The sequence below is a fragment of the Drosophila yakuba genome, chromosome 2L (genome assembly GCF_016746365.2).
Source record: "Drosophila yakuba strain Tai18E2 chromosome 2L, Prin_Dyak_Tai18E2_2.1, whole genome shotgun sequence".
Taxonomy (NCBI): Eukaryota; Metazoa; Arthropoda; class Insecta; order Diptera; family Drosophilidae; genus Drosophila; species Drosophila yakuba.
This window is the reverse complement of record NC_052527.2, coordinates 30386123-30404276: the sequence shown is the minus strand read 5'-3', so window position 1 is coordinate 30404276 and position 18154 is coordinate 30386123. Positions and strand designations below refer to the sequence as shown.

At 40.3% G+C, this 18154-nt stretch overlaps 1 protein-coding gene across 1 annotated transcript; it reads right to left on the bottom strand.

The window, feature by feature from the left end:
* Window positions 1-12839: 12839 nt before the first annotated feature.
* On the bottom strand, window positions 12840-15144 carry LOC26536169 (NHL repeat-containing protein 2). Its single transcript, XM_015199217.2, has 3 exons — window positions 14933-15144; window positions 13671-14878; window positions 12840-13617 (listed from the first exon to the last, which is right to left on the bottom strand). The coding sequence occupies exons 1-3, from the start codon at window positions 15117-15119 to the stop codon at window positions 12862-12864; spliced, it is 2151 nt and encodes a 716-aa protein (XP_015054703.1). The 5' UTR covers window positions 15120-15144; the 3' UTR covers window positions 12840-12861.
* Between the last annotated feature and the right edge of the window lie 3010 nt (window positions 15145-18154).

Here is an 18154-nt window from a genome sequence, read left to right as displayed (position 1 = left end):
TATGTACAATATTGTTGAGACTTTTAATAACATAGATGCTTCTCCACAGTACAAGCCGATGATCGAGTCAATGATAGCAGAGTACAAGCCAGCCGAAAAAAACGCTGAATGCCCGGTGAAGATCGTGCTAGAGGAGCGTACAAAATCATTTCGCCATCAACCAAGCCTTCACTTAGCTGTGGAATCCGAGTCGATCAGAAAAGAAGTTGATGAATGGTTGCAGGATGGCATTGTGCGCACATCTTCATCGAACTTTGCCAGTCGAGTCGTCGTGGTCAAGAAGAAGGATGGCACAGACAGAATCTGCGTTGACTTTCGTCAATTAAATAGTATGGTACTTAAGGACTGCTTCCCAGTGCCACGCATGGATGATGTGGTGGAACAGCTTCAGTCCGCAAATGTATTCGTAGTTATGGATCTGGAGAATAGCTTCCTCCACGTACCAATTGAGGAGTCCAGCCGCAAGTTTACAGCGTTCATAACCAAGGAAGGGCTTTTTGAATTCAATCGAGCGCCGTATGGTTTTTGCAACTCGCCAGCCGTTTTCAATCGTTTTGTCAGTTGCGTATTTGAAGACTTGATTGAAGACTTGGACGTACTCCAGTTGTACATTGACGACATTATCATATACGCAAACACAAACGAGGAATGCATGTCAAAGTTGAGAGCAGTTATACATCAAGCAGCCAAGTTAAATCTAAAAATTAAATGGAGTAAGTGCCACTTTCTTAAGAACAGAATTGACTTTCTGGGCCACACCGTGGAAATGGGCAAGATTCGACGAGGACAAGAGAAGACGCAAGCTGTGCAGAGGTTCAAATGTCCAAAGAACATAAAAGGCGTCCAATCCTTTTTGGGGTTCACCGGATTTCGGCAAATTCATTCGAGATTACGCTCAGGTCGCTCGCCCGTTAACTAACTTGTTAAAATACGTGGTTTTCAAGATGGAGGCTGGAGACAGGAGTTTGACAAGCAGCAGCATTTTATTGGAGCAAGAAGACGTCGCAGAGCGATTCAAAACGCCACAGCTACATTCTGGAGGTTAAAACAGCATATCTTGCCATGCAGAAATTACGCTACTACCTGCTAGGCCCTGCTTTTTCGCAAACAATAAGTAAAAAAAAGAGGTGCCACGAGAAGTTGCACAGTGGATACTTGCTCTGCAGAACTTTAATTTCGAAGTCGAGCATCGCTCCGGCAGCAAAATGAAGCACGTTGACAGTCTCAGCCGGTATCCACAAGATTTTTTGCCATAACTTCAGAAGTTGCAGCTATATTAAAAGTTGCCCAGAAAAAGGATAACTACATTAAAGCTATAGCAGAAATATTAAAATTGCAGCCGTATGAAAATTTTAAGCTGAAGGTGGATTTGTATACAAAACCCTGAACGGCAGTGACTTGTTGGTCGTATGGATGCACACAGTGTTGGCCATTTTGCATTGCAAAAAAAATTCACACACTACAGCAGCAGTTCTGGATACCACATATGCAACGAAAAGTATCTCAGCTGATTAACACTTGCGTCAAGTGCATTGTTTGGATTAAACATGAGGAATAAGGTTAGTGACAATATACTAACTACTGTAGAACAAGAGCTGGTGTCAGACTTTGACGCCGCAGAGAGCTGAATTACGCAAGGAGGTAGAAACACATATTCAGTCATATAAAGACGGCTATGATCGCAAAGGCAAGGGCGAGCGTACATATAAAGGAGATCTGGTGGCTATGATACGAACTCACTTTGTGACTGGCAAAAAACTAGCTAGCAGCTAGCAAGAAACGGCAGATACGATATACGGAAAGCAGCTCAGGTGTAAGGCCCTACAATAACTGCAAAATGTGCAGAAAATATGAAGCTATGGAAGTACGCGTCTACAAATGAAGATCTATGGTTTTCTGGGTCAGACGACAGTGATCAGGATGGCCGACTGTAACGATAATTATAGATATGCGATGATCGATAATCATCGCAAAGGGTAGCGTCGTGAGCGCAGGCAGAAGAGTAAGAAGGAGATATAAGAAAAAGGACAATCATAGAGTCAGTCAAAGAAGAACACAGCGAGTTGAAAGTTGTGCAGTAAAAAGATAGTCAAGTCGAATGTTGTCGTGTCCGGAGTAAGGCAAAGTTGCGTAGTCGTCGTATGTCCGGAGATCAAGAAGTGTTGGCATGAGTCATCTTCTTATTAAATACCAAATATAAAAAGCAAACTCAAAATATTACTAGGATAAACAATTGTGCTAAACAATAAATATCCTACATATATATGGTCGCAAAACACTTTCTTCTTCTACCTTCAAGGAATCTAGATACCCTTTTATTCTACAATTAACTGGTATTAACACAAGCTCCATACACTTTCGTTTTAAATTGATACAGAGTTTTAGTTTTATGTTAAGGCTTGGAATTTTTATTCTGACTATGAACTTCTTCGTGGCAACTGTTTTTAAAATAAATAACTACTCATACTTGGATTACATATCGGTCACAATCTAGGAGAAATTTGTATACTTGGATACTATACCAATATTACTATATACGAACTTTACGTACTTGATGCAAAGGCTACCATAACAATATTTTCACAGATACCAAACGGCAAAGGAAAACACGGGCATTGATGACTGGGAGTAGATTAAATTTAAACAAATTTTCAATCAATGAATTTGTCGACTCGGAGCCTATCCAACTAGAAAAATAATTTTACGTTCGAGCCCGTTTAAACTACTTAACTAAGTCCATACGCCCTATTTATGAAACAGACAAAAGCCAACATCTTAGACAAAACAAGAGAGAACGCTATAGTCGAGTTCCCCGACTATCTGATACCCGTTACTCAGCTAGTGGAAGTGCGAAGGAGAGTCTTCAGCACTGACAGTTTTTGGCGGTTTGTGGGCGCTAGAGTAGGCGTGGCAAAAAGTTTTTTTGGAAATGGATAGAAATTTACAAGACTAATACAAAAAAGAAAAAATATCTAAACATTTCTCAAAAGTGTGGGCGTGGCAGCTTTGGGCGGTTTGTGGGCGTTAGAGGGGGCGTGGCAACATGAATCGAAAAACTTGCGCTGCGTCTATGTCTCTGGAGTCTGTATGCTTCATCTCAACTTTCTAGCTTTTGTAGTTCCTGAGATCTCGACGTTCATACGCACGGACGGACAGACGGACGGACGGACAGACGGATGGACAGACGGACATGGTCAGATCGACTCGGCTATTGATCCTGATCAAGAATATATATACTTTATATGGTCGGAAACGCTTTCTTCTGCCTGTTACATACTTTTTAACGAATCTAGTATACCCTTTTACTCTACGAGTAACGGGTATAATGAAAAACAAGAGAGAACGCTATAGTCGAGTTCCCCGACTATCTGATACCCGTTACTCAGTTAGTGGAAGGGAGAAGGAGAGTCTTAAACACAGTTTTTGGCGGTTTGTGGGCGTTAGAGTGGGCGTGGCAAAAAGTTTTTTGGCAAATCGATAGAAATAAGACCAATACAAAAATGAAAAAATTTCAAAACATTTTTCAAAAGTGTGGGCGTAGCAGCTTTGGGCGGTTTGTGGGCGTTAGAGTGGGCGTGGCAAAAAGTTTTTTGGCAAATCGATAGAAATTTACAAGACCAATACAAAAATGAAAAAATATCAAAACATTTTTCAAAAGTGTGGGCGTGGCAGTTTTGGGCGGTTTGTGGGCGTTAGAGTGGGCGTGGCAACATGAATCGACAAACTTGCGCTGCGTCTATGTCTCTGGAGTCTGTATGCTTAATCTCAACTTTGTAGCTTTTGTAGTTCCTGAGATCTCGACGTTCATACGCACGGACGGACAGACGGACGGACGGACAGACGGATGGACAGACGGACATGGTCAGATCGACTCGGCTATTGATCCTGATCAAGAATATATATACTTTATATGGTCGGAAACGCTTTCTTCTGCCTGTTACATACTTTTTAACGAATCTAGTATACCCTTTTACTCTACGAGTAACGGGTATAATGAAAAACAAGAGAGAACGCTATAGTCGAGTTCCCCGACTATCTGATACCCGTTACTCAGTTAGTGGAAGGGAGAAGGAGAGTCTTAAACACAGTTTTGGCGGTTTGTGGGCGTTAGAGTGGGCGTGGCAAAAAGTTTTTTGGCAAATCGATAGAAATAAGACCAATACAAAAATGAAAAAATTTCAAAACATTTTTCAAAAGTGTGGGCGTAGCAGCTTTGGGCGGTTTGTGGGCGTTAGAGTGGGCGTGGCAAAAAGTTTTTTGGCAAATCGATAGAAATTTACAAGACCAATACAAAAATGAAAAAATATCAAAACATTTTTCAAAAGTGTGGGCGTGGCAGTTTTGGGCGGTTTGTGGGCGTTAGAGTGGGCGTGGCAACATGAATCGACAAACTTGCGCTGCGTCTATGTCTCTGGAGTCTGTATGCTTAATCTCAACTTTGTAGCTTTTGTAGTTCCTGAGATCACAGCGTTCATACGGACGGACAGACGGACAGACAGACGGACATGGTCATATCGACTCGGCTATTGGTCCTGATCAAGAATATATATACTTTATATGGTCGGAAACGCTTCCTTCTGCCTGTTACATACTTTTTAACGAATCTAGTATACCCTTTTACTCTACGTCACACAATTTCACTTTTTACTTTGAAAATTCCCGGAGTTAGAATTGCGTTGACATATAAATGTGTACATATGTAGGTACATACGGGATGACTATGTATGTAACTATGTATAATGTATATAAACATATGTTTATATGTATGATGGATGAACATATGACCATATGTATGTTACATACATACATAAAAGACCGTTTGCTCGATGTACGGAAAAAGAATGAAACAAAGCGAAGACGGATTGAAAAGGAAAATGTCGATCTATGAGGAAAACTGAGTTTCTTACCTGCCGTTGTGTCGGAAAATTCACGGATGTGGAATTGACACGGAAAATAGTCTTACAACAGTGCGACCGAAATTAAATGTTGAAGACCGGCAGTAGGAAAATTTAAGAAGGCTCGTACTTATCTTGGCGAAACAATAGCCGGGAACTGCTGGCAGAAGAATTTCCTGGTTTGAAGGACCAATGTGGAGGGGGGCTCGTCCTCCAAGATGTGTTGAGCTGCTGTCGAAATGGGAACGAATTCCCACGGCGCAAACGAATATATCGCAAAGGGGACCACCGAAGAAGAAGAACAGCAAGCGGGGGCGTCGTGGGCATGTGTTGTTTATTCAGGTGCATACATAAGACTTGTTGTAGCTTAAAACTGGAGCGGCGCTCTTACCCGCTTTACATCGCTTTGGTGATCGGGTGGGCTTGGAGAGCGCGAGCTCAAATGAGAGCGAGAGCGTAAGTGCGTAAGAGGGGCGAGCGAGGACGAGAGCGAAAGCTCTGTGCGCAGAGGCCGTACAGTGGCCCCTCACATAAACAGTTTATTTTTATTTTAGTACGTCATAGTTTGAAAGTAATTTATAATTTTAATTACGTATACTGACTACTTGGTCGGTACAAGACATATTAAGTAGTCTTATGAGGGTGTTTTTGGATGTAGGTATGGAATTCGCTACATTAATGATGTTTTTGAACCTATTTATAAATGGAGACGCTATTAATAATTAGCCCTTATCAAATCTATCTTTATTATCACTTATTAACTGGTTGTTTCATTATAGCATTCAACCAGATTCTTGGCGAGTGTACTCAGAGTTTCTTGTTGAATTTCTTTGTTTTAAGAAATGCACTTGTTTGATTTGTCAAACGCTGCTTTGAATTTTTTTAATTTGCTACTACTGTATAGCCAATTCATTTTCATTAAATTGACTTAAACATGTTGTCCTCAGTTATATCTTTGATTATAGTACAGGGTATAATTCTGAACTATTTTTTTTTATATTTTTGAGCAGAGAAATTAAGGACTCGTTACTGCATCGAGCTTGTCGATGTACGCTACTTCAAATTCTTTTACGCTACGAAATTGGCTCAGAACTTGGATGGTCGTGAATATAAATATTAAAAATATATATATATATATATATGTATGTAGATCGAGTCTCTTCTATTACTTCGGACTCACGTTAGCTAACGGCTGATATCCCCAAGGCAAACGCCTGGTGAAACAACTACACGCCAACCCCACGTCTGCTCCGACTGGTGGCGCCGGTACCTTGCCTGCTCAGCTCGCACGGAGACACCAGGCAATCACACCGGATCCAAAGTCCACGGTTTTACCGTTGGCCCAATCCAAAGTGGGAGTCGCAACATGGGTCAATAAACTTCCACTACGTCTATGTCTCGGGAATCTAAAAACAAGTTCTTAGCTTTTATAGTTCCTAAGATCTCTACGTTCATACGAACGGACACACAGACGGACTCGCCGTAAGGTGTATATCTTAATTATTGGAATCATTTCCTAACCTACCTGACAAAAATATTTTGTTATTTACAGAATGAATTTTAGGAATAACAAAGTAGAACTCACGAACACCTGGCTCCCAGAATGCAAGAGAGCAAGTGTGTTAACGAAAAAAAGCGAAAGCAATACAGTGGTGGCAGAAAAAATATAACCGATGGAAAAAGCATTCGTTGCTACAACTGCGGCTCTAATGAACACATGAGAAAAGACTGCAAGGCAGAAACAAAATGTTTTAAATGTGCAGGCAGCGGTCATATATCTTCAAATTGTCCACAAGCTGTAAAAAGTGTTCAAGTCGTAAAAGATACTAAGCGCTTGAAAGTAGTTTTGCTGAACGGTACAGAGGTCGCCTGCCTTGTGGACACAGGAGCCGATGTGTCAATCGTATGCCAGTCTTTGTACAATAAACTACTGTGATGCAGAAGTGTTATTCCGTTCTACAAGGCCTTGGAAACGCTAAGACGCAGTCGCTAGGTTCATTTATGGGCAGAGTACACGTTAACGGGATCGAAGCCATACAAAAGTTTGTTGTGATACCAAACAATCACATCGAGAACGACGTAATACTTGGCTTTGACTTTGCATCGCAGTTCTGCGTGACTTTGAATGACTCAGAATTCATCTTTACAAAGGCGTCAGCGCCCCCGGAATGGGCTGAATATAAAGAGCTAAGTATGTACAATATTGTTGAGACTTTTAATAACATAGATGCTTCTCCACAGTACAAGCCGATGATCGAGTCAATGATAGCAGAGTACAAGCCAGCCGAAAAAAACGCTGAATGCCCGGTGAAGATCGTGCTAGAGGAGCGTACAAAATCATTTCGCCATCAACCAAGCCTTCACTTAGCTGTGGAATCCGAGTCGATCAGAAAAGAAGTTGATGAATGGTTGCAGGATGGCATTGTGCGCACATCTTCATCGAACTTTGCCAGTCGAGTCGTCGTGGTCAAGAAGAAGGATGGCACAGACAGAATCTGCGTTGACTTTCGTCAATTAAATAGTATGGTACTTAAGGACTGCTTCCCAGTGCCACGCATGGATGATGTGGTGGAACAGCTTCAGTCCGCAAATGTATTCGTAGTTATGGATCTGGAGAATAGCTTCCTCCACGTACCAATTGAGGAGTCCAGCCGCAAGTTTACAGCGTTCATAACCAAGGAAGGGCTTTTTGAATTCAATCGAGCGCCGTATGGTTTTTGCAACTCGCTAGCCGTTTTCAATCGTTTTGTCAGTTGCGTATTTGAAGACTTGATTGAAGACTTGGACGTACTCCAGTTGTACATTGACGACATTATCATATACGCAAACACAAACGAGGAATGCATGTCAAAGTTGAGAGCAGTTATACATCAAGCAGCCAAGTTAAATCTAAAAATTAAATGGAGTAAGTGCCACTTTCTTAAGAACAGAATTGACTTTCTGGGCCACACCGTGGAAATGGGCAAGATTCGACGAGGACAAGAGAAGACGCAAGCTGTGCAGAGGTTCAAATGTCCAAAGAACATAAAAGGCGTCCAATCCTTTTTGGGGTTCACCGGATTTTTCGGCAAATTCATTCGAGATTACGCTCAGGTCGCTCGCCCGTTAACTAACTTGTTAAAATACGTGGTTTTCAAGATGGAGGCTGGAGACAGGAGTTTGACAAGCAGCAGCATTTTATTGGAGCAAGAAGACGTCGCAGAGCGATTCAAAACGCCACAGCTACATTCTGGAGGTTAAAACAGCATATCTTGCCATGCAGAAATTACGCTACTACCTGCTAGGCCCTGCTTTTTCGCAAACAATAAGTAAAAAAAAGAGGTGCCACGAGAAGTTGCACAGTGGATACTTGCTCTGCAGAACTTTAATTTCGAAGTCGAGCATCGCTCCGGCAGCAAAATGAAGCACGTTGACAGTCTCAGCCGGTATCCACAAGATTTTTTGCCATAACTTCAGAAGTTGCAGCTATATTAAAAGTTGCCCAGAAAAAGGATAACTACATTAAAGCTATAGCAGAAATATTAAAATTGCAGCCGTATGAAAATTTTAAGCTGAAGGTGGATTTGTATACAAAACCCTGAACGGCAGTGACTTGTTGGTCGTATGGATGCACACAGTGTTGGCCATTTTGCATTGCAAAAAAAATTCACACACTACAGCAGCAGTTCTGGATACCACATATGCAACGAAAAGTATCTCAGCTGATTAACACTTGCGTCAAGTGCATTGTTTGGATTAAACATGAGGAATAAGGTTAGTGACAATATACTAACTACTGTAGAACAAGAGCTGGTGTCAGACTTTGACGCCGCAGAGAGCTGAATTACGCAAGGAGGTAGAAACACATATTCAGTCATATAAAGACGGCTATGATCGCAAAGGCAAGGGCGAGCGTACATATAAAGGAGATCTGGTGGCTATGATACGAACTCACTTTGTGACTGGCAAAAAACTAGCTAGCAGCTAGCAAGAAACGGCAGATACGATATACGGAAAGCAGCTCAGGTGTAAGGCCCTACAATAACTGCAAAATGTGCAGAAAATATGAAGCTATGGAAGTACGCGTCTACAAATGAAGATCTATGGTTTTCTGGGTCAGACGACAGTGATCAGGATGGCCGACTGTAACGATAATTATAGATATGCGATGATCGATAATCATCGCAAAGGGTAGCGTCGTGAGCGCAGGCAGAAGAGGAAGAAGGAGATATAAGAAAAAGGACAATCATAGAGTCAGTCAAAGAAGAACACAGCGAGTTGAAAGTTGTGCAGTAAAAAGATAGTCCAGCCGAATGTTGTCGTGTCCGGAGTAAGGCAAAGTTGCGTAGTCGTCGTATGTCCGGAGATCAAGAAGTGTTGGCATGAGTCATCTTCTTATTAAATACCAAATATAAAAAGCAAACTCAAAATATTACTAGGATAAACAATTGTGCTAAACAATAAATATCCTACATATATATGGTCGCAAAACACTTTCTTCTTCTACCTTTCAAGGAATCTAGATACCCTTTTATTCTACAATTAACTGGTATTAACACAAGCTCCATACACTTTCGTTTTAAATTGATACAGAGTTTTAGTTTTATGTTAAGGCTTGGAATTTTTATTCTGACTATGAACTTCTTCGTGGCAACTGTTTTTAAAATAAATAACTACTCATACTTGGATTACATATCGGTCACAATCTAGGAGAAATTTGTATACTTGGATACTATACCAATATTACTATATACGAACTTTACGTACTTGATGCAAAGGCTACCATAACAATATTTTCACAGATACCAAACGGCAAAGGAAAACACGGGCATTGATGACTGGGAGTAGATTAAATTTAAACAAATTTTCAATCAATGAATTTGTCGACTCGGAGCCTATCCAACTAGAAAAATAATTTTACGTTCGAGCCCGTTTAAACTACTTAACTAAGTCCATACGCCCTATTTATGAAACAGACAAAAGCCAACATCTTAGACAAAACAAGAGAGAACGCTATAGTCGAGTTCCCCGACTATCTGATACCCGTTACTCAGCTAGTGGAAGTGCGAAGGAGAGTCTTCAGCACTGACAGTTTTTGGCGGTTTGTGGGCGCTAGAGTAGGCGTGGCAAAAAGTTTTTTTTGGAAATGGATAGAAATTTACAAGACTAATACAAAAAAGAAAAAATATCTAAACATTTCTCAAAAGTGTGGGCGTGGCAGCTTTGGGCGGTTTGTGGGCGTTAGAGGGGGCGTGGCAACATGAATCGAAAAACTTGCGCTGCGTCTATGTCTCTGGAGTCTGTATGCTTCATCTCAACTTTCTAGCTTTTGTAATTCCTGAGATCTCGACGTTCATACGCACGGACGGACAGACGGACGGACGGACAGACGGATGGACAGACGGACATGGTCAGATCGACTCGGCTATTGATCCTGATCAAGAATATATATACTTTATATGGTCGGAAACGCTTTCTTCTGCCTGTTACATACTTTTTAACGAATCTAGTATACCCTTTTACTCTACGAGTAACGGATAAATGAAAAACAAGAGAGAACGCTATAGTCGAGTTCCCCGACTATCTGATACCCGTTACTCAGTTAGTGGAAGGGAGAAGGAGAGTCATACTTTTAACGAATCTAGTATACCCTTTTACTCTACGAGTAACGGATAATGAAAAACAAGAGAGAACGCTATAGTCGAGTTCCCCGACTATCTGATACCCGTTACTCAGTTAGTGGAAGGGAGAAGGAGAGTCTTAAACACAGTTTTTGGCGGTTTGTGGGCGATAGAGTGGGCGTGGCAAAAAGTTTTTTGGCAAATCGATAGAAATAAGACCAATACAAAAATGAAAAAATTTCAAAACATTTTTCAAAAGTGTGGGCGTAGCAGCTTTGGGCGGTTTGTGGGCGTTAGAGTGGGCGTGGCAAAAAGTTTTTTGGCAAATCGATAGAAATTTACAAGACCAATACAAAAATGAAAAAATATCAAAACATTTTTCAAAAGTGTGGGCGTGGCAGTTTTGGGCGGTTTGTGGGCGTTAGAGTGGGCGTGGCAACATGAATCGACAAACTTGCGCTGCGAGTGGGCGTGGCAAAAAGTTTTTTGGCAAATCGATAGAAATTTACAAGACTAATACAAAAATGAAAAAATATCTAAACATTTTTCAAAAGTGTTAGAGTCGGCGTGGCAAAAAGTGTTATGGCAAATCAATAGAAATTTACAAGACTAATACAAAACCAAGAGAGAACGCTATAGTCGAGTTCCCCGACTTTCTGATATCCGTTACTCAGCTAGTAGAAGTGCGAAGGAGAGTCTTCAACACTGACAGTGTTTGGCGGTTTGTGGGCGTTAGAGTAGGCGTGGCAGAAAGTTTTTTGACAAATCGATAGAAATTTACAAGACTAATACAAAAATGAAAAAATATCTAAACATTTCTCTAAAGTGTGGGCGTGGCAGATTTGGGCGGTTTGTGGGCGTTAGAGTGGGCGTGGCAAAAAGTTTTTTGGCAAATCGATAGAAATTTACATGACCAATACAAAAATGAAAAAATATCAAAACATTTTTCAAAAGTGTGGGCGTGGCAGTTTTGGCGGTTTGTGGGCAACATGAATCGAGCGTTTCCGACCATATAAAGTATATATATTCTTGATCAGGATCAATAGTCGAGTCGATCTGACCATGTCCGTCTTTCTGTCCGTCTGTCTGTCCGTCCGTATGAACGCTGAGATCTCAGGAACTACAAAAGCTAGAAAGTTGAGATTAGGCATACAAACTCCAGAGACATAGACGCAGCGCAATTATAATGAATGATCTGGAAACTTTAATATTTTAAGCAAATAACAAAATATCTGGGCACGGTGCGCTGATTCAACGGTCCCACTGACCAAAGCCGCCGTTTAAGATATATAATTAACTGTTATTAGATTTTAACAGACTTGCGGAGAATTCAAACGGGGTCCGGGTAATAATAAACGCAATAAACGGGAGTAATCAATATACATAAATAAAATTTTGATGTCATGTCCAAACGGGTAGAAATATATTATTAAATAGGCAGGATAAACGAACTGCAATTGATACTTTTAAGAAAAGGAAAGCAAAATCTCAAGACGGATTTAGCGCAGTCGCGATACTACAAAGATCTCCTGTTCACCACAAAAACGTCAACTCAAAGAGAGAACCCCAGCTATAACCTAGAAGTCCGTTGTGGAAGCCGTTTCGAAAGTTACCAAAAAGTTTGATTGTGTCTCCAAGGTTGGCATGTTTACACTTAAAAAATTTAGTAATTGCTGGCGGTTGCAACCCTGAGAATTTGGTAAAAAATTTAAAATTTGAAATTTTCAAACAAAATAAGACAATTGAAAAATTTCAACATTTTTTTAAAAGTGTGTGTGTGGCAGTTTTGTGCGGTAGACGGGATGTAGCAAAAAGTTGTTTGTCAAATCGAGAGAAATTTAGAAGGCTTATACAAAAATTAAAAAATATCAAAATATTCTCCAAAATCTGGAGTCTGCATGCTTAATCTCAACTTCTAGCTTTTATAGTTCCTTAGATCTTGACTCGGCTCTTGAACGGGATCAAGAATATATATACTCTATAGTGCGGAAAACACTTCGTTTCAGTTACATACTTTTCAACAAATCCAATATATATTTTACTTTTCGGGTATAAACAATTTTAAATATGTATTTGAAATATAAGACAGCCGTTTTACTCTACCAGTAACCAGTTTAGTAAAATGAACATAAGCCATTTTTAGATAGATAAGAGCTCGTGTTACCCAATGCAAACAGAATCTATTTAACTACCTTGCATTTTCTACGAAACAGCCAGGAGCCTCATGGGAGCCTTTCTTTCTACCCAATATAAACTTTTTAACTAATCGAGTATTTACACTAAGTGTGAATGCACACCCATTAGTTAAATTTTGAAAAATTATAATTGATCGATATACGCAAAATTTTTTTTTTAAAAACATTTTTTTATTGCTCAATGTCAATAATTACGTTGTGGTTGGATATATTTTCTTCTGTTATGTCATCGCGTTTTATAGCAACTGTAATTTTTTTTACTAGACAACAGTTTGAGAGGCATAAATTTAACACGAATTCAATTGTAAATATTTCGCTTTCACACAAGAAATCGGGGTAAGTAGCCTGCACCTGCATGTCGCAAGTCCCATCAAGTAGAGTTCCGCATGAGGGATTTACTTTTACAGATTGACATACACTTTTCAGTGTCCACTTTTGAGGAGCTTGCTTTGTAAAGTTAAGTCTCGGCGAAAGTCGAAGGTTAAACAAAATTTTGCTTGGTTTGATTAAATCAAGAGGCAATGTTCTTATTATATTATTTTCCTTTGTTTTTTGTACATCTTGTGGCGCATCGGTTTCACTAGCGGACGCAATTTGGCTGAAATCTAAGCAAAACGGTTGTGCTATAAGCGTTACCAAATCTATTATATGAATTGAATGGTTATTGGTATTAGCTACCAACAAATTCCGTCCGTTGGCGTCCAAGCACAGTCCGGCGGGCTCGTTTAAAACCAGGTTGGTATTATCTTGGTTCTTAATTTGTAGAGTAGATATATCATTTGATTCGATGTCAATGACTTTGATTTTATGATTATAGGTATCAGCAACATAGAGTCTGTTATTGGCATCATTGAAAGTCACTCCTAACGGATGTTGAAGTTTTGCGTTGAATAGTCTACCGTCAATGTCACCGAATGCAAATAGGTTCTAGAAAAATCATACATAAAATATATAAAACAAATTCATAAAATGGAACATACAAGTGGGTTTCGATCTCCTCCAACGACAGGCATAACTTTTCCGTCTATCATAGAAGCTTTGCGAATGCTCGAACTTTCGCTGTCAGCTATATATAAAACGTCTCCTGATATAGCAAGACCAGACGGCTGTGCGAATGCAGCGTTCTGTGGGTAAGAATTATTGCGGTTTTCCTCCAAACCATTTCCTATTAGTGAGACACAGCAAAGGGGTTCAAATTTACGGAATTTCCACCAAATAATTCCTTCGGGAAAATAACCCCATATCTGGTGGGTGCCTGCCATGGATATAAGCATAATTGTTTTTTCTGGTATGTTACGTTCATCAAGATGAAAGGACATATCCATGTCTCGCGTTCGAAATATTGCAACATCCCATGGTGATGAAAGTGGTTGCAATGGACCTAGACGTCCACCTATTCGTTCGTTTCCCTGATGGCCTGTGCCAGCAAGAGTTTCCACCATTCCATTTGTAAGAGAGATTTGACGAATGGCGTGATTTTTTGTGTCCGCTACAATCAAAATGCTTTCATTAAGAAATGCTATGCCTTGAGGTTTATTAAACCGTGCTGTTGTTAAGTTTCCATCCACGAAACCAGGTTGGTATCCTCCTATTTTGTGTTGTACCATTCCTCCACCGGTAAGCACAAGCACCCTGTTGTTCCCCGTATCAGCAATAGCATACCTGCCATTAGGGCTTCGAACAATCTTTGCGGGAAAACGCAAGTTGGACGCCGGTTGGAAGTCGCTAAATAATTTTATAGGCAAACCTCTGTGGTCAATTTTACCTTGCCGGCTAAAAAACGATAGGGAAGCAGCCACAAATTCCTGTAGGAATTTTCCATGCCCTTCGCCCATTAATAACATCATTGGAACACCAGTTGGGCTTAAAATCAAGAGAGATGGCCAGCAGCGAATACCTATAGCGCGCCACATTCCAGATCGTGAATCGTTAACAATGGGATGAGATATTCCATATCGTTGAACAGCGGATAGAAGGTTTGCCGCATTGCGTTCATTTTCGAACTTGGGACTGTGAACACCAATTACTACAATACCACTTTCTATTGGAAAGCGTTCTTCCAGTGAGTGCAACTCAGGCAACACATGCATACAATTAATGCAGCAATATGTAAAAAAGTCTAATACAATTATTTTTCCTTGCAATCCTGTTACCGATAAAGGACAACTTACATTAAACCAGTCTAAATCTGAAGTACAGGAATTAATAATATTATGCATTGATTATTAAAACTTCCTTTTACCTGTTTCAAATTCAAGGGCGAGACCCTTGAGTTTCGCAATGGAGATATCGTCATTCCATCGGTCAAGAAACTTGGTAATGGTCCTAGCCTTTTCATTTTCTCCATTACTGGTTTTGTATGCTTGCAACAGTTCATCTGTTATAAAAGTCAAAATATCAATTGCCGCTAGGTCATCATTGCAATCCATTCTTAACTAATTATAATATATAATATTGTGTATATATTGGGATCAAGTTAATGTGGCCATAGGTCCGTAATGAAGAATATAATATTATTATTAGTACTATTAGGAACAATGAAAAACGGAACTTGGGCCGACTTTCAAACATTTGTTAGGTGCAAACTAAAAATCGAAAATGAAAATATGTTAGGAATTAAAATATTTAACTATCTTTGTTCGAGCAAAGAGCATATTTTATAAAAAACGATTAACTAGCTTTTAAGAACTATAAGGAAAATAAATTTGATGGTTTTCCAATAGAGACTAGAGCATGATGATTACCTAAAATATTAAAATATTTTAGAATATTAAAAAATATTAATATTAAATAATATATAAAGTCAATTTTTTTTTATTAAATGTAATAAAATTTAAAATATCATGAGATACCATTCAACTTAAAACACGTTCTGTTAACCGTGTGAATAATGTCTTGTCCCACAGTAGTCCCACGCACGAAGGTAGTTGAGTTAGGCTGATGATGCGAAGTACAAGGTTAACAGAGCATATTGATCTTACCGCGGTCGTCAATTCTCAACGTCTAGTATTCAGTACTGTTTATTTTAAAGGCTATTTAGTTACAAATAAATTAAAACGGATTTCGAATTAATATTATATCTAAAAAAAGGAAGTAATTTCGATAAATAATTCATATTTATCTAACGGTTTCCAAATAATATATCAAAATGTAGCCTTAAGAACAGAACTTAGAATTTTAACGGATGTCATGGAAGTCGGCTTTTCGAAAAATTATCTAAAACAATTTGGAATTTTACATTACTCTGCTTGAGAAAACAATGTTTTATTAAATTATTTAGAATAATCCTAGAGATTTTATTTTGAGAAAACAAAATTGGACGGTATCGAATAGAATATCTCAAAAAATCTCAAAAATTTGTCAAATCCTTAGAAAAATACAATATTCTCGCAGGAAACAAATAATAAGTAAGATCCAAATAGTGGCGGCGAAGTTAAAGGTCACATCCCCTACCGTAGAAGGAATAAAAGCGAGGAACTTTAGACACAGTAAAATCTTTGCCTGAATTATGCGGAAATCATAAATTAATTTTGTCTCTTGAAAACAGGCAGTTAACATCCCAAAAATAGTTTTCATCCCTTTAAATGGTGGTGGTGTCAATAATCCGGAAGAGATTAGAGTACGGAATGTAAGATGTTGTATGGTTAACAAGGTTTTAAATTTTAGATTAAGAATGACCTTGAGACTATCGCTCAAAAAAAGGTAGGAAAAGTCCGCTTTCTCGGCCAACTCTGGAAAATAATAGTTCTTTGAACTACAACTAGTACTCACAACGGCACCTGAGGCCTCTGCTTCGCTGCAGCGCAGTCTCCGAAGCGCCAGGTCAGCATTCCGATATCCGGTGTCAGTCACTCGCTCCGTGAGTGTTCCAACCGGGCTCCGGGAAATTGCCCTTGGAATGCGCAATCAGCAGTTCTTCCAATGCGCGTGCAAGCCACCGGATAAGGTGGCCTGCAATTCGGCGGTTTCTCTCCGTGAGAACCGCCTGTGCTAACTTCGCCCCCTTTCAAGTGGTCGCCGTCCCGGTGACCTGCTAGCTCCACATCAGTGCCAGTTCCCGGCTTTGTTCGCCTCCTGGCCTTCAGGTGATGGTATCCGAGCCAGACGGTAGAGCACAGTAGGAAGGCGATGAGTATGTACAGGGAGTGAGTTGCTGAGGAGGGAGCCTGAAGTGAGTTCCTCTCTGAGGGTCCCGATGAGGTGAAGGTTCCTCAAACTCAACTAGTGTAGAAATGGGAGACTCAGCCGGCTCCGGTGGACCGTGATGTTGACCGTGGCCATGGCCGAGACAGTGGGTTTCTTCTTCGAGTTTCCCAGGTGGTTGATGAACCAGGTTCCGTAGAGTGCCACTCTATCGGAATAGGTTACCAGGTGGGTTCCCGATACCTTTTGCTCTCGTCGGTTAAGGTCATATTGGCGTCGTTCAGGGTGCCGTGGTCAACTATGGTGATTGGATCCAAGTGACCCGGAAGCGTGGAGCAGTGCGCAATAGCTCCGACAATTTTATATTCTGGGCGCAGGTGTCGTATTGGAGCTCCCTGCAGAAGGTCGCACCTACTGTCGTCCTGCATTGGCCGATGTTGATGTTTCGTGTCGGGCACTGAGCTACCAGGTTTCCTCTTTCGAAGTCTAGGATCCTCTTATGGCGCTGAACTGGGAAGACAGTTATCTTTTTACACCTAAGCTTAGGACTAGGGAATTTAATGTGGAAATGTAAAATTTCAGAATTTTTGAAAACATTAATGCTAGATACTTCTAATAATTCTATTACGCTAATGTCAGTAGGCAGTCTGTCTTTCAATTCGCCAATATATATTTGCAACATTAGGCTTAGCTGGGGTTAGGCCCATTAAAATATTCTAAAAGGTGGGTTTCCTTGTCTGCCTCGAATTTTTGGATTTGATTTGCGGCAGCTGCAAGTTCGTTTAGGCGCTTTTCGAATTTAAAGTGTATCTCTGTTTGCCCTTCCTCCGTTCTTAACAGCTGTTCCTGATTGTATTTTACCTGCTCCCAATCGTTAAAGTCGGGGTTACCGGCAATAACTTTCAGTGCAGTCCCCATTAAATTTATGCTCCCAGTATTTTTTTGGTGAAATTTTAAGGTGGTGATCAACTTGCGAACATGTGTCAGGTTCGTCATTATAACCGTTGTCCTGTGGTCGTCCGTGAATGTCCTCGTCATCGTTTCTGTCTGGTCAGCGTTGTCTTTATAAGCCGTCATGTTCGTCCAGTGCTGTAGGTATCAGTAAGAATCCCAGATGAAAATTTCGCCATCTTCTATTGGGATGTAGCCGCGTTCGTGTAGTCATTGAGTCTTATTGCCGCGTTCGATTAGCGTATATTGTCCTTATGGACCACCCTCTCCTTAATGAGAACCGTGGCCCCCAGGTCTGCTTCGATGGTTTGTTCAGAGCAAAGCGGGAAAAGTTTGCTTCCCAAGCGCTTGTTTGACTTTAGGAAAACTT